Source organism: Rana temporaria, chromosome 5 (assembly GCF_905171775.1).
Source record: "Rana temporaria chromosome 5, aRanTem1.1, whole genome shotgun sequence".
In the NCBI taxonomy this organism is placed as follows: Eukaryota; Metazoa; Chordata; class Amphibia; order Anura; family Ranidae; genus Rana; species Rana temporaria.
In genome coordinates this window covers 322928638-322950413 of record NC_053493.1, presented here as the reverse complement: position 1 = coordinate 322950413, position 21776 = coordinate 322928638, and the positions used below count along the sequence as shown (strand labels likewise).

The following is a 21776-nucleotide window of genomic DNA, read 5'->3' as shown; positions in this document are numbered from 1 at the left end:
ATTTGGAATGAAGGGCTCAGCAACACAGTGGCACAGGTTTTATCATGCATTAGCACAACACCTACAGTAGGTGTGATAAAACACTTAATGAAAAAACACCTTTCGGATCAATTTCATACTGTGAAGCTGTAAAATGAAAATCAACTTTTTAAATGGTTATTGCCCATTTTGTCTGCCATATAGATGCAAGCTCTAAAATTATTGATAGTGTCCCAGGGGGGAATGGTATTGCTTTCGCAGTCTAATGCCAAACTGGAAAACCAACAGCCGACCGGCTTACTATTAGCACTCTCAGCCAATAGCTGAGAGTTCTGATCAAAGTGTTCTGGCGGGGGGGGGGGTGACGACACAACAGCTCAGCTGGGAATGTCAGATCGTTAATACAGCGGCTCCGACCGGAGCTGTCAGTTTTTTTCCATTCAACCTGCTGGATTGAACGGAAAAAAAAAACTATTAGTGTGTACCAGACTTTATGCTATGTCAATATGAACAATCTGTTATCTGTAGATAAAGCATATTGTTAATGTGTACTGTAGGTCATCGTTACCAGCTAAATGGGAATATTTCCCACTAATCAGTACGTGAAGCCTGAAAGGATGTAGAGCACAGGTAGGCAACCTTTAAGAGAAGCTGAACAGCATAAAAGAAATCAAAAATCACCAGGGTTCAGCTCCGTTTTTTTAAAAGAAATTAACTAGCGAGGCCTAACTAAATAGTAAGGAAAACTATGGGAGCACACAGGGACCAGGCAGCAGAAAGAAGAGGAACAGGAGGGCAGCATTCCCTGGTACCAATTGCCTGGACTTTTCCACCAATGATCCGCCTGCGATTGATGGATTGTTGACCCTCAATGTAAAGGAACAAGATACTGTAGGTAACAGATCCAACTTTTAAAAGTTTACCATAATGCCTTGCAACATGTATTGTATTAGAAATGCAGAGTTACACTTTAAAGATGAACTCCAGGGTAAGTAAATATTGCTTAACCACTTCCTTACTGGGCACATATACCCCTTCCTGACCAGGTGAAATTTCAGCTTGTGGCACTGCGTCACTTTAACTGACAATTGCGCGGTCGTGCGACGTGGCTCCCAAACTTCCCCACAAATAGAGCTTTCTTTTGGTGGTATTTGATCGCCTCTGCGGTTTGAATTTTTTGCGCTATAAACAAAAATAGAGCGACAATTTTGAAAAAAAAAACAATATTTTTTACTTGTTGCTATAATAAATAGCCCAATTTTTTTTAAAAAACATTTTTTTTCTCAGTCTAGGCGATACGTATTCTTCTACATATTTTGAAAAAAATAAATAAAAAATCGCAAGAAGCGTCTGGTTTGCGCAAAAGTTATTGCGCTTACAAAATAGGGGACAGAATTATTATTATTTTTTATAATTTTTTTTTACTACTAATGGCGGCGATCAGCATTTTTTTCGTGACTGCGACATTATGGCGGACACATCGAACACTTTTGACGCCATTCACATTTATACAGCGAGCAGTGCTATAAATATGCACCAATTACTGTATAAATGTGACTGGGATTGAAGGGGTTAACACTAGGGGGTGAGGAAGGGGTTAAATGTGTACCCTAAATTGTGTTCTAACTGTAGGTGGAGGGGGGGTGACTGGGGGAGGTGACCGATCTATGTCCCTATGTACAAGGGACACAGATCGGTCTCCTCTCTCCCCTGACAGGACATGGATCTCTGTGTTTACACACAGAGCTCCACGTCTTGTCCCTGTAGCCGCCGATCCCGAGACCCTGGCGGACATCACGGCCGCCAGGCACTCGCATCGGCATCTCAGCGATGCGGCGAGCACGCGTGCGCCGCCTCCGGATGCGCGCGCAGGCCGTAAAAACGCGGCCAGTTAGAGATTCAGAACCACCCCGCGGCCGTATAAAGTCGTACGGCTGTCGGGTAGTGGTTAAAGACAAGTGCCATGTTTATTCTTACTTGGGTGTGCTCTGTGTATTTCTTCCAGATCTGTACAGTAATCTAGTATTAAAGGGGTTGTAAATGTGTTTTCACCTAAATGCATTAAGGTGAAAAAAAACATCCGACTGTACCGCCCCGAACCCCCGTTTTACTTACCCGACCCCTCGAAAGTCCCACGTGATCCTCTTCGGTTCCCAGCCTGGCCGTTGATTGGCTAGGCTGGACGGATTGATAGCAGTGCAGCCATTGTCTGGCTCTGCTGTTAATTTACAGCGGATAATGTGGCGCGCCGGGGGGCGGGGGTCAAGTGATACAGTCAGGGGCTATGCCCGCCGCTGTATCACGGGAGCGCGCTCGCAAAAGCTTTCCACCATGCGAGCTCACTCGCATGAAGGTGGAAAGCTTTTGCAAGGAGGAGCCGAAAGAACCACCGAGGGACCCCAGAAGACAGGGTTAGGGGACACTCTGTGCAAAACGAGCTGCACAGTGGAGGTAAGTATAACATGTTTTTTTTATTTTTTTTTAAATAACAAAGTTTGCCTTTAGTGACCCTTTAAGCTTTGCCTCTGTGCAGGAGCTTCCTGTAATATAGACCAGTCACTGCTGATCATATTCCTTGTGCAGGGTAACTGGTCTTGTATCTGCCCCCCCCCTACAGTTTTCTGTAGGCAGCATGTAATGTGATGAATTTCTGGGTCCCTACCACAGCTCTTCTCTTTTCACAGGTTATGTACAGCACAGCGATGAATTTGCTGCTACTTTTACAAGATAACATCCGGGTTTGCGTAGGCATTGTGGCGCACAAACTAGTGGATCTTTATCTTTTGTGGCTATTGAGGAATGTATTTTAAAGTTTTTAAGCCTGGAGCTTAGCTTTAGGTATGAAGTACGGTATATACAGGTGCACAATTTATTTTCCCCAAGCAAGGCATTATGATGGCTTAGGCACTCTTTCTTCCCTTTAACAACAATGAATCCAAGTCCTAGTATTGACAAAGCAATCTACCACTAGACACAAGCAGGGCCATATTTTCTCCTACAGAACAGCAGGTACAGTAAATTCCCCATGTGTATAACTTGTTGTAGATTGAGAAGGGCTACGTGAACAGTCTATGAATCTAGAACTCCATACTGCAGCCTGTTGCATAAAACAAAAAAAAGCACCAAATGTCTGCTGGTAGGAATATTTGTCATGTACAGGTCTATTTAAATAAACCAAAAAGTTCCTCTTTTGTTAGTTTCTGATAGGGCGGAAATAACAAATAAGTGTAAGTAGGACGGCTGATAAAAGCACCAGAAACCACACAAGCACCTCTGAATTTTTTTAAATGTTTTCATTAAGTGGAACTCCAAACAAACATTTATATGCACATCTAAAGTACATGCATTTGACTTTTTTTTATTGTCAAAGGATTTGTACATTGTTTTCACTCCATATTATTAGGGTCCCCGTTGACAGGCTTTTGTGTGTGTTAGAAAGGTTTTGCAATCCCATGTAAGTCTAGGGGCATGCAAAACTCACTTGAAGCATGTCAAAGATCAAATGCAGCTGTCGATTAATTCTGAATGATCCCCAAAGGGATGCCCTTCATCACTCTATATTACCATAAGGAGGACGGCTCTATTTCCTGGTTCATTGTTCCCCGGATTACCTACCTGTTCATTAGAAATATTAGCATTGCTGGATTGGCTGTCCAGTGAGCAGGCAGGTGACACAAGGATCAGCAATGGTGAAATAGCAAACCTTGCCAGCTATTTATTGGGGATGGCGTACGTAAATCAGGAGACTGGCTGTATACAAACACTATTTCCTGAGTAGGAAATCAGGTAAAATAAAGATGTTCTTTTTGTAACGAAACATGTCGGGATGGACTACTGTTGTTCCTGCTACCCTTTTTCTATAAGCTCAAATGACCATTGCAAAATGTGAGTTTTTCTCTTTATAATAAATAACGATTTTTATTACGGAATTACGCTATGTGCGCCTTGCTTTCTCTTTTTCATGCTTATCGGTTGGAGTACTGATATGCCCTCTGAGTGATCTGTTGAGAGTTGCTGCTATCCCTGTCTAGGTCCAATCGATCCGGTAAGCCCCTTGTCATAAGTGGTGGTGGACTTTTCACTTCTTTATGCACTGGATTTTGTGTATCTGTTTTACTCAAAGAAACCGACTCACCGATTTATCCAAACATTTATGGACTTTTTAATACCATTCATTCACATGTGGTGTTGCATGATTTAATCTTTATTGTATTATCATTATTTGTGTCATTATTAGCGCTACACTTTTCCACACATTTTCTATTAGCAATTTTTTTGATCTCTCTTGCTGTGTTAGCGGCTTTTTGTATATAAGATAGCGCAGTATTTTTTATTTTTCGAAAATATTTATTCCTGCTGTGTATGTGGCTGTTTTGCTTGGAGTTTTACCTTTAAATGTTACTCACTTACAAAAGATACAGTAACCATCCACTTGAAACTTGTTATCTATATATATATATATATATATATAGGCAGGAAAAAAAATTGATCTAAAGATAAAAGTCATCAGTTCACTGGAATTTATAAAATTACCATTTGGCATGAATATTATAATATAGATAACAAGTTTCAAGTGGATGGTTACTAAGAACTTGCAATTACAGATTCAGGAAACATTCAGACTGAAGACTCAAATTATGTACTACAGTATTGTTACACAAACTTATCCAAATATGTCAAACCATCAAAATAATATAAGGACCTCAGCACCAACCCACTGTAACTATATAAAATAAACTATATTGCGCTTATCCTAAATATCTAAAAAGGGTAGGCAGCCAACACAACAAACTACTTCACTAACAGGCACTTTCACCTCCCTCCTGCCCAGGCCAATTACCTTTCAGTGTTGTCGCAGTTTGAATAACAATTGCACGGTCATACAGTACTCAAATTATCATTTTTTTTAGAAAGAAAGAGCTTTCTTTTGGTGATATTTAATCACCACAGTTTTTTTTATTTTTTGCTAAACAAAAAAAATAGACTGAAGAAAAAAAAGTTTCTTAGTTTGTTATAAAATTTTGCAAATAATTTTTATTTTTTACTGATGAGACTGCACTAATGGGCACTGATATGGCTGCTTTCGTGTACACTGATGATCAGTGCACTGATTAGCACTGTAAACACGTAATGTACTGTCAGTCCTGCCGGTTATTTGCTCTCCTTTCCTCACACAGACAGCTTGCGAGGAACAGGCTGTCTGTTTACATGTGACCAGTTGTGATTGGACACAGCTGATGACATGGTAAAGAGCCACTATGATTGACCTTTTACCGTGATCAGCTTTTACCAAAAAGGACACAACGGTCACAGAGCACGCCTAAGGCAGGGTGACTTGCCTCAGGTGATACACAGATTAAACAAATCCTCCTGCATAAGCTGTGCCTGTTTATCTTCTCTTCTTTACATCTGTTCAAAGACCAAAATGTATAAAGCTTGTCCAAGCTGTCAAAAAACAGGGGGTAGAGAGCTTCAAAAAGCACACAGGAACAGAGCTAAGGTGGACATTCACAGGCTGTGTGCTGGAGGTCCCTCCCCATCACCTTTAATTCTCTTGATGTCAAGAAAACTTGTCAGAAGTGATTCATGCTGATAGAGGAACGGGGCAGTAGACAGAAATGATACTTGGACCCCTCTCACACTGGGGCGTTTTTCAGGTGCTTTGGCGTTAAAAAAAGCGCCCGTAAAGCGCCTGAAAGGAGCCTCATCTGCAATCCCAATGTGAAAGCCAGAGTGCTTTCAGAGCCCTTTCACACTGTTATTCTGCCGATTTAAATAGTCGTGCGGAAAGAGGTTAAAAATACACCAGAGTGCATCTAAAACGCATCAAAAATACACCAGAGTGCAACTAAACACATCAGAAATACACCACAGTGCATCTAAACTAGAGGTCGACCAATATGGGTTTTTCTCTGGCCGATGTCGATATTTAGAAATCGGGATGGCCGATATATGATGCCCATTTTTGCGGCCAATATTTTAGACCGTTTTTTTTTTCTTTCCTTTTTCTCAAACTCACCAACTCCACTCCCCCCTGCTTGCTCTTGTCACTTTACCACACACTTTATGTCCTCAGTACAGATTGCACTGGGTGGCACTTGCAGGGGGCATTGGTTTTCACTGGCAAATGGCACTGATTGGCAGATGGCACTGGTTGGTACTGGCAGGTGGCACTAATATGCACTGGCAGGTTTCACACTGAGCTGATAGTGTAACTGACATGTAACTAAATGCAGAGAGAGAGAGAGAGAGAGAGAGAGAGAGAGAGAGAGAGAGAGAGAGAGAGAGAGAGAGAGAGAGAGAGAGAGAGAGAGAGAGGAGCTGTGAAATTCATCTGTGATTTCGGGGGTGAGCGGGACCGGGACCCACCCAGCAGCTATCCAACACCAGCCAATGATTGGGCTGTTTAAGAAAGGGGGCAGAACCACATACATGTAGCGGCCCGCCTAGATCCAAATCCTATTGGCTGGTTTTGTATAGCTGCTTGGTCCTGCCCACCCCGACATCATTGCTCAATTTTGACAGCTCTTCTCTCTCTCTGCATTCTTTTACATGTCTGTTTCACACAGCGCCCGCACTGCTCTGACAAACAGAGTGTGGAGAAGGGAGGAGGAACGAGAGCTTGTGCGGTAGGTGTTTAATATCGGCATAATTTGGATAATAATCGGCCGATGCAGATATCTCCAAAATTGCCAAAGACCAGCCTCTAGCGTCAATACTGTATTCATGGATTGCCAACATTTTATGAACTAGTGTAAAAAAGCATTAAACAGCTGTTCAGTTTTGCAGATTATAGACCACACAATGAACTTTTCACGCACTCCAACTTTCACAATACACACTGACAACATGTTCTATCAGGCCACCAGAAAACAGGAACAAACCTTTACTCTTTGACCTTCTGCAATGTGAAATGTAAAAAAAATGAACAGAATACTTCTCTAAAGTAACTGCCCAGCCTAATACTTACCGTGAATACATAAATAAGCCATCAAAGCTACCGATGTAAATACTTTGTCTGTAGATTTAGATTTCTCTTCACTCTCATCAGCACAAACAGTGAGAATGAATCTCCCCAACAGGAACACTGCATTCAAACCCTGCCAGAGGTTACAAATCCTCCTTTACTGTATCCAAAACTCAGAAAACATTCCATTTCACTGCGTGTCCTCCCAGACGCGTTTCGTCATCAAAAGGATGTTTTCAATGGGGGTCCTTTTGATGACGAAACGCGGCTGGGAGGACATGCAGCTAAGGAGGAAGGGATCCTTGTATCTGCCAGCCGGCACTTCTCTGTTTTATACCGATACCCTGTTTTTACTTCTACGTTTGTGAGTACATTCTATTTTTAATAAATGTTCCTTATACAACGGAATTACGCTATGGTGCACCTGTTTTTCTTATTTTCACACTGAGCAATTGGAGAGTGCTTCGCATCGAGTTCCTGAGAGCTGCTTCTCTCCCAGGATCCTGTGAATTAAAGGCCGTGGCTGGGCTATAGCCAAACGCATAGTTTTGCTTGACCTCTGGTAAGCGGCCTCATTTACCGGTGAAGAGATCATTTCAGATGTTTATACTTGTCACTTTGGTGATGTGGCTTTCCATGAACTGTCTGCATGAATGTATCTACTACAGGATTCATACTGACCGCTTTAAGCTGATGCCATTTATTTATGGACTGGATTATCAATTCACTCTAGTACTGGCTATTATTAATTCATTTTGTGTTTATATTAATGTGGCGCAGCTTTGTTTTTCCCGTAGAAGATAACATGTAATGCAGCAAGCTTCCACAGATAGAAAATTGAAAGTAATACATTACCAGTTTAAGCCCTGGTTCCTATTAGAGCGATTTGACAGCTCACACCCTATTGCCGGCGACCGCACTGTTCAAATCGGTGCGTTGCCAACTTTGCAGTGTAGCACAGATTTGAAAAAGTAGCTCCTGCACTATTTTCGGCGATTTCGGGTGTGACTTGAATAGACATCGGTGCATGAAGCTGTACAGATGTCTTCTAAGTCATATTGACATGTGGTTTTGAAATCGTACAATTTCAGATGACGTCGCACAATTTCAAAGCCACAGTCAATGTGAACGAGGGCTATAGGTTAATGGCTTCTGCCTAGTAATTAGCAGCACAGTTGTCAGCCTGCTGTGTGTTCACCTTCTGCTGGGCCGTCTAATAGCTGAAGGAACTCATACGGCAGGCTATGTATGTATAAAACATTCACTATGCGGATCGCTTAACCATTCACATGAGCAGTATGAATGTTGTGATCTGTGATCTCTTGATTGTGGTATTTTAGGAAAAAACTGCATTATGGCCACTAGATGGCACTGAAGATCAGTGTCAACAATTGCATTACAAACAATATGGCAAACGTTCAAGGTTCCCATTCTGATGGTAAAGGAGGAGAAGTTCACCTTTTAAAAAAATTTGTTAATGCACATATTTTTGCAGGAAAAGAGGTGCATTTATTATTTTTTTTCACAGGAGCCTGATGAGCATTGCACCAGCAATCAGTGGATCACAGGTGCAGTGTCAGGCTCCTGCGCACATTGCCTGCAGCTTTGTTTCCCGTACACCTTTGGGCTTACTGTTAAAGAGCTGCAGGCAATGTGAATGGGCTACGAGCAAGCTGAGCTACACGTTCATGGTCCATTGAGCGCTCCAAGCCATCTGCTATGGTGGAGGATGGGACTTGTAGCTCTCCTGTTCACAGATCACTGTGGATAAATGATGCAGCTTGCCGGCTGTCACCAGGAGGAGGGGGGAAAATCGGGGGTAGGTTACACGATACACCCTATATATGAGTGCAAGATGCTCCAAAAGGTGAACTTGGCCTTTAAGAGCCACCTGAAGGAACTTATGCCTAAAGATGGCATCAGATGGTGCCGAAATGTCCACTTAGAAAACGTATGAACAGACGACTAGGCAGCAGCGCACAATTTAATAAAGGGAGCCTCAAAAGGAAAGGGGTGGACCCTGATGTAAATAGCCATCCATTAGCTTCTTTCCAGCAACAGTATGGGGAAGCAATACACCTCACTTCCAGGTTATTAAGTAGGGGAGATCAGAGAACGGACATTCACTGGTCTCTGATCCTGACTGGACATTAAGTCTAGTCTATAATGCCTTGTAAATGGTGGAGAGACCACGAGGCTGCTTTACATATTTTCTCCGGGGGGGGCACCAGCTTTTTCAGCCCAGGATGCCGAAAGTGCCCTTGTGGAATGGGCTTTAACACCCCCAGGAAGGTATGTATTTAGTATTCTATAACTTTCTGCTATAGCTAGCCTGATCCACCTAGCTAAAGTGACATTAGAAGCTTTTTGTCCCTTACGCTGTCCAGAAAAAAGTATAAACAAAGAGTCTGCCATTCTAAAAAATTTGGTTGCATCCAAGTACCCTAGGATACACATACACATTCTTACATCTAATAGATGAAACTGCCTTTCTTTGTTGTTTGAGGCGTTCTGGCAAAAAGAAGGGAGAACAATGTCTTGAGACCTATGGAATTTGGATGCTACCTTCGGCAAGAACCCAGGATCTGTTTTTAAGATGACTCTGTCTTTAAGGATCTGAAGGAAGGGCTCTCTAATGGAGAGAGCTTGGATTTCACTGACCCTGCGGGCTGAAGTGATTGCTACAAGGAGTAATGTTAGTAGTCTTAAAGAAGGCTTTGAGGACGACCGACAGGTCCCAAGTTGGATTTACCTTGACCTTAACTGGTTTCTGTCTAGTGATTGCTTTACAGAACCTAGAAATAAGAGGATCTTCCTGCAAGCGTCTTTCTAAGTATACACTTAGGGCCGCTATCTGTACTTTAATAGTACTTGGGGTTAACCCCTTGTCTACCCCATCCTTCCTGTAGAAACTGCAAGATATTTGTTATATCCTTGTTAGGTTTTCCCTGATCCACCAACCAGAAATTACATTTTTCCCAAATTTTACTGTAAATAGCTTGAGTGACTGGTTTTCGGCTCTGAAGCAGGGTTTTAATCACTTTTTCTGATAACCCCTTGTCCCTCAAAATCTCTTCCTCAGTAACCATGCTGAAAGTTTCAGCATGGGCACTTGAGGATGCAAGAGGGGTCCCTGTGACAGGAAGTATTGTCTGCATGGGAGCCTCAAAGGTGGTTGATCTGTCAACTTCAGTAATGTTGTGTTGTGTTGTGCCAAAAAGGTGCCACTAGTATTAAACATGTTTCTTCTGCCAGAAACTTGGCCAAAACCTTCGGAATGAGGTGAAGCGGTGGAAATGCATTAGGCCAGACTGAAGGTCCAGGGTATCTGTAAGGCATCTACCTCCAAGGGTTGATTTCCTGGGCATAGCAAGCAGAAATTGGGAATTTTGCATTCTCTTTGCTTGCGAACAAATCTATTTCTGGGATCCCCCAGTGAGTTAGGAGGTTGAAAACTTCCATATGTGGAGACCATTATTGATTCGAAACTAGTTGTCGACTCGAAGTCTGCAGTGTTGTTCTGTTCGCCCTTCAAGTGTATTGCAGAGATAGATTTTAGATGGGCTTCTGTCCATTGAAACATATGTTTGGCTACCAACAATAGACAAGGACTTCTGGTACCTCCCTGTTTGTTTACATAAGCTACCGCCATCATATTGTCTGATCGGACTTGAAGGTGGTGACCTTGTAGCTTGTCCTGAAATGCTAGTAGAGCTCTTAGGATTGCCGTTAAATCCTTCCAATTGGAACAACACTTTCTCTTCTGGTGTCCACCTGCCCTGTGCCCCGAATGCGTTGGGGATGAGCTCCCCAACCTCAACTGCTTGCATCCGTGGTCAGAGTGGATGTGATAGGTAGGACCCAGAGAACCCCTTTGTTTAGGTTCTCTTTGTCCTTCCACCACCAGAGAGAACGCTTCACATTGGTGGGGATCGAGATGGATTCCTCTAGACCTTTATCTTTTACCTGTTTCAACAGAAATCTCTGTAGGTCTCTCTGGTGGAACCTGGCCCATTGCACAGCCGGGATGGCTGCCGTCATCAGACCAAGTGCTGACATGACCTCCCTTACTGTGCAATTGTGGCTGGTTTGAAGAAAATACATCCTCTGAATCAAGATATCTATTCCTCCGGCAAGACTATCTTTTGTTCTACAGATAGGATCTTGTAACCCAAGTACAGAATATTCTGTGTTGGAGCCGTTTTGGATTTTTCTAGACTGACAATCCACCCCAAGTGTCTCAGGGTGTGTTGTGTTAACTCTAAATCCTGGCAGAGTTGCTTCTCTGAGTGGGCTGTGAGGAGTAAGTCGTCTAGATATGGTATGATTGAGACTGACTGGAATCTCAACGGGACCAACGCTTCCCCAAGAACTTTGGAAAAAATTATTGGAGTAGACGACAGACCGAAGGGCAGGGCTCTGCACTGAAAATGATACATTTTTGATTCTATCTGAATTGCCATACGAATACATTTCTGACATTCCTTCCTTATTGGGATATGCAGATAGGCATCGCTTAAATCCAGGGTTGCCATAAATACTTCTTTATGTAGAAGATCTTTTATCAAATTAATTGACTCCATCCGAAATTTGTTATAACGGATGGAGAGGTTCATAATCAGTCTGAACTTTCCTGACGGCTTTTTTACTACAAAAATGTGCGCGTAAAAACCCTCCCCCTGTTCGTGAATAGGAACTGGTGTCAATACTTCTTGATCCACCATTCTCCTATTAGTAGGGGTAAAGCCCAGGCTTTTTCTGAGTGACTTGGTAGTTTTGTCACCAGAAACTTGGATGGTGGTTCGCTGTGGAATTCCAGTGTATAACCTCTTTTGATTATGTTTAGAACTAATTCGTTTGAGGTTGTCTTTTCTTGTGGAAGAAAGTTCTTTAGTCTTCCTCCCACAGGGACCCTGACATCAGTGTGGCTAGGGATCCTGATTGGGGCGGTTAAAAAATATGCCCCTTCTCCCTTTTTGCCCTGTCCAATGTTTTTTGGGTTTGAACTCTTTTCCTGTTTTAGATGCTGTGTCACCACCCCATGTTTTCATCCATACAGACAGACATTCTGGCTTCCACTGAAAGATCCGCCGATTTAGCTGTAAATTTTACAGCGTCAGTTACAGCGTCTGAGTTAAAGCTAGTTGCTTTGAAGAGCATTGGAAACGTCTTCAAGAGCTCTTCCCTAGAAGTGCCTGCTTGGAGGTGTTCTTCCAACTGTGATAACCAGAACTCTAAGTTCCTAGCAACACAGGAAGTGGCCAATGCTGGTTTCAGTCCTGCCATTGAAGCATTGGCCTTCTTTTTGCCCAGGGCAGCATACATCTTGTCATGCCTGGATAATTAAGCTTCTTCCTCCTCAATCTCCAGTGTATCATAGATAGCACTCAATAATTCATCTACCTCAATAGATAATTTATATTTTGTGATTTTGTTAGCTGCGACCAGATCTTTCTCCTGGTCTAAGTCAGAGTCAGAAGATTCAGGCCTAACTAACCGGGGCTATGCTCCCCTACTCTAGGGGTTTCCCGGAGCTAGGTATTGTGGGGCTTGGTGAAGGGGAAACTGCAGCTGCGTTACTGGTGAAAGCAGACACATTAACATCTGAAATTAAGTCCCTAAGGCAGGGGTGTCCAAACTTTTTTCAAAGAGGGCCAGATTTGATGAAGTGAACATGCGTAAGGGCCGACCATTTTGCTTGACATTCTTTGAACAATTAAAATTCGTGTGTTCGTTCGAGCAACTAATACACTGCCCAACAATAATTCTCTTGCCTTTGTCGCTGTGTGTGGTGAAGAGATGAGCTTGGGCGTGTTATTTGGATATACAGTATTTAGGAGGGACGTTTCAGGGAAAAAAAAAACTGTAAATAAAAAACTGAAGCAAAATAAGGGTCATTGCCCATCAATGCAGCCTAATCGGTGCCCATCTGCAGCCTCGCCATTGCCTTGAATGGAGCCTCTCCATTGCCATGAATGCAGCCTGATCAATGTCCATCTGCAGCCTCAGAGGGAGGGGGGGGGGGGATGAGCACCAACAGATTACATACAGGAGAATTTACACAGCAGCCTCTTTAATACAATTTCTCCCGCCTCCTATGATAGACAGAGGAGTCATCCAATGGCAGCCCAGGAGACAGGACTTCCTATTACAGATAGAAAAAAAAACAAGATGCGCTACACATAATATAAAAATGTATAAATGTGTCCAAAAAACAAATAAAATAAATCATCCGTGAAAAATATGTGAAATATAAATGAACAACAAATTATCAGAAAAAAGTCCCTGATGGAAGCAATTTGTCGCGAAACCAGGTCGGGCGGAACGTGCATCTACATCGGTATCACCCCCCGTTGACTGCATTTTTCCACACCATTGATGGGCTGTTTGGTCTGCTTCCGGCCGGAGCTTTAACTTAATAAGCCTGTCAAACACTGCTAAATTGTAAGTGTGTTTTTGTCTTACTTTTTAAATAAATCAATTTTTTACGGATTTACACTATTGTGGCCTCCTATGTTTTTTATGTGGTATGGTCACCGTATCCTCTAACACGGGAGTGCAACCGAGATCGTTGTTCGGATTGTCCTACAAGCCTTTACTCCGCAGAGTTAAAATCTTCATGCTACCTGGGGTCTTCTTTTAACTAAGAGACCACCGGGAATCTGGTAAGCAGATTCATTACTCGTTTGGTGGAGGTCTCTTCTTTTTGGATTGTCACTTACTTAAGACGGACTTTTCTTTTCATATTCACTGGTGAAAGGACTTTTTTGCTTCCATCAAGGACTTTTTTCTGATAATTTGTTGTTCATTTATATTTCACATATTTTTCACGGATGATTTATTTTATTTGTTTTTTGGACACATTTATACATTTTTATATTATGTGTAGCGCATCTTGTTTTTTCTCTATGTTTTCACTGTTTGTATATATCCAGTAAGGTGCAGCTTCACTTTATCACATTTGATTGTCACACAGTAGTATTTATTTTCTACCACCCAATACATTAGCGCAGTTGCTTTCCCATTTTTTCTTCCTATTACAGATGTCGCTGAGTAAACAGGAGATTCTCCTGTATGTAATTTGACAGCACTCGTTCCCCCTCTCACTGTCCCCTCCGAGGCAGCGCCGATAAATACAGTATATATCCAAATTATCAGGGGGGCCACATTAAATTGGAACGGGGGCCGCAATTGGCCCCCGGGCCGCACTTTGGACATGCCTGCCCTAAGGGATTTAAAAGTTGATGCCATCTCTTCCTTAAATGAGCTTAGGAACTTGGCCAAGGGGCAGTCTGCCTCAGATTTCAACAAGCGTGCAATACATTGCCTGCATAAGGTTTTGTCAGACCCTGAGAATAGTTTGCTTCCACAATTAGGGCACTTCCTGCGGCCTGACTTGTCCTCCCTTGAAGCCTCCCTAGCCTGCAATAGGAAAAGGAAGATGGACTTAAAATCAACCCTTTTTTCCTTTTAAGAGACACCCATGCTGCCACCCCCACTGCTGCTTCCCGGAACAGTGTCATCCACCACCATGGAGTAACTATACACAGCCACCACACCTAACATACAAACATCACCAGTACAGGGCTTGCCCAGCAGCCTACCTGGTTTAAGCTGGTGCCTACATCCTCCGGAGTGTCCTGGGGATTAGCCTCCATGGTGCCCCCTTGTCTCTCTGTATCCCGCCGCTAGTCCGGTACCGTTGGACGCAGGTCAGGGATGAGTAGCCCAGTGCAGGCTTTTTCACTCCTCCACGCGCCCTAGAGACCTGGAACCCAAAATCTCGGTGCACAGTGATGACACCATTCTGTCCACTGGCTCACATCTGCACCGGGAAGAGGAGGAAAGCGGGTCTGCTCCGGTTTTGCTGGATAGTACCCGAGCCCCAGCACCAAAAAGGTGAGACTTCCTAGGAGCCGAAACGGATAGGACCCAGTCCTCCTATACGGTCTCCCTTCCCTGCAGGCAGACCCTGAGAGATGAAGTCCTTCTCCATGTTTCTCTGGCAACACGTTCCTCCGACGGAGGAAACACAATGACTGACCAGGGATCTGAGGGACAGCCTTTTGAACTGATTGGTAATGTGTTTCCTGTGTCGATGGGAGGGAATCCATCTCTCAAGGGCTGTCCTGGAAGACGAATGGGGAAAAAAAGTACTAGTAAAATAACAGATTAGTCTTTATAACAGCAGACGTTATAAATGACACTAGCAAAAATCTGAGGCATGCTTGTATTAAGTAGATTTATACCGTTTTTGTTTGCCAGTGTCCAATGCTCCTGAAGGCAGAAGTAACCCAAAGGTGTAAGACTTCTTGTGTCCTTTAACCACTTGATCCTGGTATGTTTTTTTTCAGGGGATAATTCCCTACAAAGCAAAAGTGATGCAAGCGGCTATAGAGCCCCCCTGTATCATCTTTATAGGTGGCAGAAGGGTTCCCCCCCGATGCTGTCTTTACCAGCCTCTCCAGTCCGATCGGGGTGCCCAGTAAGGATGCGACTGATGGCATCCACTTTGTGGCACACGGTGAGCGGAACTGATGTTGGTCCTGCCACTGTGAAGTCAGAAATCAGAAGCGACAAGGATTTCGCCACTTCTGGTTTCGGTCTTGTGTAAACAAGCAGTTACTGGCTTGTGAAAGCATCTGATCAAACCGATCTTGGTTTAATCAGATGCTTTGGCCAGAGGAGAGATCTGAGGTCTAATATACTCTAGATCTCTCCAAAGAGATGACCTATTGTGGCCCTTGTTCATCCCTTGTGATAGCAATAAAAGTTGATTGCAAAAAAAAATAAAAAAATTAAAGATACATAGTAAAAAAATAAAATGGAATCGTCCCGTCCCCCCCATGCTCATGCGAACACACACGCAGGTTCCACACACATATGTAAACGGTGATTGCACCATAAATTTATCACCAGACCTTCTGTGCAACTCTAACCTGGTAACCTGTAAAGGCTTTTAAAATGTCGCCTATGGAGAGCTTTAGGTACTGTAGAGTTGAGTGCCCTTCCAAGGGCATTAACAACTTTAAAGCATGACATCTTAGGTATCCATTTACTCGGGGTAACATCATCTTTCATATTTTACCAAACAATTGGGTATTACATTGTGTTTTTGTGCATTATAATTGATGAAAGTGTATTTAAAAAAAATAATTGGATTTGAAAAACCTATGCACAAATATCATGTGACATAAAATATGCAACACCCACAATTTTATTCTCCAGGGCCTCTGATTGAAGAAAATATAAAATGTTTGGGGGTAACAAGTAGATTTTCACATGTAGGAGAGGAATGTCAGAATTGGCCCAGACCGGAACTGGTTGTTAATAGACTAGAATGAAAAACAATTTGCTTAAAGTACTAAAAGGAAAAACTTGCTGTAGATTGTCTTCCCATCTTTTCTTAAAATGTGGGTCTCTCTCTCTAATTTTAGGAAAAACCTGTACCCTCAAGCCTTTTGGATATATCTTTCATCCAAATATTAAAAAGAATTATAATGTTCCACCATGTTTTAGACTTTTTCTCGTAGACATCTCTAAGTTTATATAAAGAGCGTAATTGCTCTCTATCCTGTACAGTATTGCTAGATGCAGTTTTTTCTTCTAGTTGAATCGAATTGTATGCGACCTCGCAAGACGTTTAACTCACAGGTCAGCTGCCATTCAGTGGGGCTGTCGCTGCTGACCAAGCACAGAGCTCTGGTCTGCACGTGCTTGCCAGACTGGGGGGACCATTGGATCTAGATATCCAGCCGGTCGCCCAGTCTGGCAGTTGATTGTAGATCTCACAGGAAAAAAAAAAACAAAACACAGGAGAAAAAAAAGCCATATAAAAAGGAAAAAAAATGTCAGGTCCAGAGATCCCGGCAGGGCACTAGGTCCTTACTCCTGACTAGGCATAAAAAAAAAACTGAAGGCCTATAGCAGAGAGGGGGATGTATACCACCTAGGACTGCCAATAGATGTAGAAAATACTTTTTTCTGCCTAGTTTCCTACTCCTGTAGGGGGGCGATATAACCCTATGGTTCGGAATATGGAGCACTGTCTGTCAATGAACGATAGAGAAAAAAAGTTTTGCCTATAGTTCTACTTTAGGAAAACTTTATACAGTTGTCAAAAGATACTGAAAATAATATTTGGGGTTATTATACACTTTAAGCTTTCCATTTGTTAGGTGGCTAGCAGTGTTTTAGAAGTAATTAGAAATGACAGAACAACACTATTGCCGCGTACTCACGATCGGAAATTCCGACAAGAAAAGTCCGATGTGAGATTTTGGTCGGAAATTACGACCGTGTCTAGGCTCCACCTGACTTTTTCTGTCGGAATTTCCGCCAGCAAAAATTTGAAAGCTGATTCTCATTTTTTCAGACGGGAAAAGTTCTTGTCGGAAATTCCGATCGTCTGTATGCAATTTCGACACGCAAAAAAAAAAAACACACGCATGCTCGGAATCTTTGAACTTCATTATTCTCGGCTCGTTGAAGTGTTGTACGTCACCGTATTCTTGAACTGTCAGAATGTTGTGTGACCGTGTATATGCAACACAAGTTTGAGCCAACATTCCGTTGGGAAAAAATCCACGGTTTTCTTGTCGAAAATTTCCAATCCTGTGTAAGCGGCATAAGGCTTCACCATAATCACACAGCTGCATTTTACCAAATACACATGCCAATAATCTGCTAAATAGACCTCACTCTCAAAGGAGGATGCGTGCACATAGCCAAATATACTATACACTCATACAAAAACCAAAATGTATATTTGCAATAAACATACAAATACCCCAGTTGTGTTCTGAGAAGGATATACAGCCTTTCACACAATATTTCAGAATTCTAAATAGAGCTTACCTGCTCAACATCAGTGTTACGTGGAATAAAATAGATAACGTTTTTTGTTATCTTCTGGGAAAGCTGGAAAACTTCAAAGGTATCAGAAGTGTTAAGGAAAGCAAGAACAGTTGGCAGTCTTAAATACAAGTGCTTGTCAGTCTATCATACAGATGTGCTTAAAACACATTACAGCGGTACAAATTATAAACACAAAAAACGGTACTGATTTGTACAGTACTGAAGATGAAAGTCGCACATGTGAAACAAGCTCATCAAGCTGAAGATCAGAATGAAATATTGCTGAATCTACTACAACTATAAAATTCATCATATTTTATAAAGAATCCACATATCATCGAATTAAATAACGGGCACATTCACCCCCTTCCTGCCAAGGCCAACTTTCAGCGCTGTTGATTGACAATTGCGCTGTCATGCAACACTGTACCGAAAAAAAAATCCATTATTTTTACTAGGGATGCACCGATATATCGGTGGCCGATACATAACGGCCGAAAACGGCTGCTTTGGCGACATGCCGAAACAGCTTAAAAATTGCCCATATGGGCATCGGGTGTCCATAAAAATGATGGCCGCTGGGCTGTCACGGCTCCGTCCTCTGCCTATGGCGAGTGTCACTGCCAAAGTGTCCCTCCTGACTCGATCGTCTATTCAAAAATGGCGCCGGGTGGCGCCATTACGCATCTGCATGCGCCGCCCGGCCGAGCGGATACAAGCTCGTATCCGCTCGGCCGCGCGACGCATGCACAGATACGTAATGGCGCCACCCGGCGCCATTTTTGAATAGCCGATCGAGTCAGGAGAACTCAGGAGGGACACTTTGGCAGTGACACTCGCCATAGACAGAGGCAAAGGACGGAGCCGTGACAGCACAGCCCAGCCCAGCTTCAAGGTAATAAAGAAGATGGTGGCAGAAGGTGATGGTGGCACTGTGGCAGGAGGTGATGGTGGCACTGTGGCAGGAGGTTGTGGGGCAGAAGGTGATGGTGGCACTGTGGCAGGAGGTTGTGGGGCAGAAGGTGATGGTGGCAGGAGGTGGGGGGTGGTGTTTTAACATACAATTATAAAAAAAAAAAAGAAAAGTCATTTTTGGTTTCGGTCTGACATTTTTTTTTATTTCGGTTTCATTTCGGTTCTGAAATTTCCATTTCGGTGCACCTCTAATTTTTACACAAATTAAGCTTTCTTTCTGGTAGTATTTAATCACTACTGTGTTTTTTTTTGCCAAATAAAATGAAGAAAAGACTAAATATAAAAAAAACTTGTTTTGGCAAATATATAATCTTTCTTCATAAATTTAGGCAAAGGTGTATTCTGCTACATTTCTTTGGTGATAATAACCCAACACAGTGTGTATTATTTAGTCTGTATGAAAGGTATAGAGTCCACAAACTATGGAATATATCTGAAAACTGATCAATCCTGATGTACTGACACCATATCACATTTCTTGAGACACAAAAGAGACAGGAAAGTACAAATACCCCAAATGACCCCTTTTTGGAAAGTAGACAGCCTAAGGTATTTATTAAGAGACATGGTGAGTTTTTGATTTTTTTTTTGTCAAACTTTTTTGGAAAGTGAATAAAAAAATAAATAGAAAATAAATTTGTGTTTTTTTTTTTGTTTTTTTACATACCGTCACCAGTGCAGTACAACATTCATCATCTAACTGGCATGGCAGTGATCAGAGACACTGACTGGTGACAGACAGTATGTAAAAAAAAAGATTTTAGATTACTTTTGTTTTTCTTACCATTTTTTTTTAACACACAGTGACCAGAGAAATACATTGTTACCATAGCAACACTGTACTACTCTGGGGAAGTGTTCAAGCTTTTTTTTTTTTACACATTATAATGGCTTATAGCAGTGAATTTCACTTAAGCAACCATTTATATTGAATAAATTAATTCATTCTGTGTTTACTATTGTGATTAGCTGTGCTTGGCCACAGCTAATAACATAGTACAGGTGGGCTGATTAGCCTTTCTGTACCATGTGATCAACTGTGACCAATCCCAGAGCTCAACATAATTGTACACAATGAATGGCATAAATCAAAGCCATTTTGTTGTGTACAATTGCCATGTGATCAGCTGTGATTGGTCAAAACGATCACATGGTATCGACAGCAGCCAGTACACTGGTCACTCATCCACGAGGCGAGTTCTGGGAGGACATCAAATGATGTACACCCGGAACAACGTATGTCCTGCCTGGCCATTATTTGTCTATAGGCCAGGCTGGAGCTGGTTAAATATATCTTAGTAAACCCGACTTATGTTTTTTTTACGTTTGTACATACTTAAATTAAATGTGTTCGTTTTGTAGCACCCTAAAATTTCCATCACCTTGCTGAATCCATGAAGAGAAAATCTCTGGCTTATCTGGTACTAGATAAGGGTATCTAATATAATGGTTTCGGAGTGTGACAGTAAATTTATATTTAGAATATAAAGACATTCTGTAAAGGATATCCATCAAGATTCATCATGGTCTTGATGTCAAAAATATCAGCGCTGACATAGTCAGGACCTCCCCATGGTGGGCTGAGGAAAACAACATCTGCCTTCAAGTCAGCAGCAACACACATGTAATCTGCACGAATGAACTCGATCTGATCTTCTACTCCATACACCTGGGCATTGTTGTAAGCCAGATCCAATTTTACAGGGTCAATATCTACAGCGATTACTAGAGAAAAGACAAAAGAATATTATAGTGGTAATATAAACAGCATATTAGCTACATATTGTACAGAAGTTCAATGTACCATTTACAAGCACAGGCTGAATTAGTATGCTTGTTTTAAAATAAAATGCATGTGTGCTCCTACTTGGAAATGTTATACTCTGGCTATTCTTAAGGTAAAATTAAACCTTTGGGTTTTTTTCCTTTAAAATAAAACAAACGTTTTATACTTACCTGCTCTGTGCCATGGTGTTGCAAAGATCAGACCCATTTCGCCTCTTCTATTGTCCCCCACTGGCGCTTCTGGCTTCTCCTGTTCGGCGAGTGCCCACATAGGAAGCCTCTTCCATTGACACAGACAGGGTGGCTTGGCCCCGCTCATCACAGAATCTAAGTGACAGCAGTGGGCGCCAACGCATGTGCAGTGAGGAGGAAGAGCCTCTGCTTTCGTGCACATTGCTGGATCGGGTAAGGATACGGGGGGCTAGGGGGACACATGCAACACAGAAGGTTTTTTACCTTAAAGTGTTACTTGACCCAGGACCCTGCAGTCACTATATCTGGTCCCCCACAGTACATGATTTTTTTTTATAAATGTAAACTGCTAAATACCCTTTCTCATCAGCAGTCTTGACTTCTATCAGTGTCTGGCCGAGCACTGGTTAAAGCTTGTAGGAGGAGTTTTCATTCTCTTCTGACTGTCCTATTAGACTGCAGGAGCCCTGTCCCTCTGTATGGACAGTGCTGATTGGCACTGTGCCGATCACATGCACACTCTCCAAAAAAAAAAGAAAGAAAAAAGGAAAACTGTCTAGCAATACACAACACACTGAGCATGGGCAGAGTGCCCCCAAGGCTCTGTACTGTCAAAAGATAGATTGGGGACAGTGGGAGAAGGGGAGGATTAGAGAAGACAGGATCAAACATCCTTTTAACACAGAGGATGAACCTCTTGGGTTCCACAGTAAGTATAACAAACATGCTTTACTGCATATACAGACTGTTTTACTGTTGTGGTTAACACTGTTAGTGATAGTAATGCATGGAACTAGGGCCGAAACAACTAATCGATTAATCGGCCAGTAACATAATGGGGTTAAAAAAACTAAAATTAGCCCTTTATAGCAGTGGTCATCAACCCTGTCCTGCAGGGCCCACTAACAGGCCAGGTTTTATGTATTACCTTGGGGAGATGCAGTCTAGAATACTGCAATCACTGTGATATCAGCTGTGATGTATTTCAGTTATCTTGCAAACCTGGCCTGTTAGTGGGCCC

General features: G+C 42.4%; 1 protein-coding gene across 4 annotated transcripts in view; it reads right to left on the bottom strand.

The window, feature by feature from the left end:
• Positions 1-21776, bottom strand: part of TGS1 (trimethylguanosine synthase 1) — a 74416-nt gene that overhangs the window by 2263 nt on the left and 50377 nt on the right. For all 4 annotated transcript variants that reach the window (XM_040354214.1, XM_040354215.1, XM_040354216.1 and 1 more), the window contains exons 13-14: positions 20287-20503; positions 17804-17882 (exon numbers count right to left, since the gene is read on the bottom strand). In XM_040354214.1, the coding sequence (XP_040210148.1) occupies positions 17804-17882; positions 20287-20503 (296 nt within the window). The remainder of the gene's footprint in view (positions 1-17803; positions 17883-20286; positions 20504-21776) is intronic.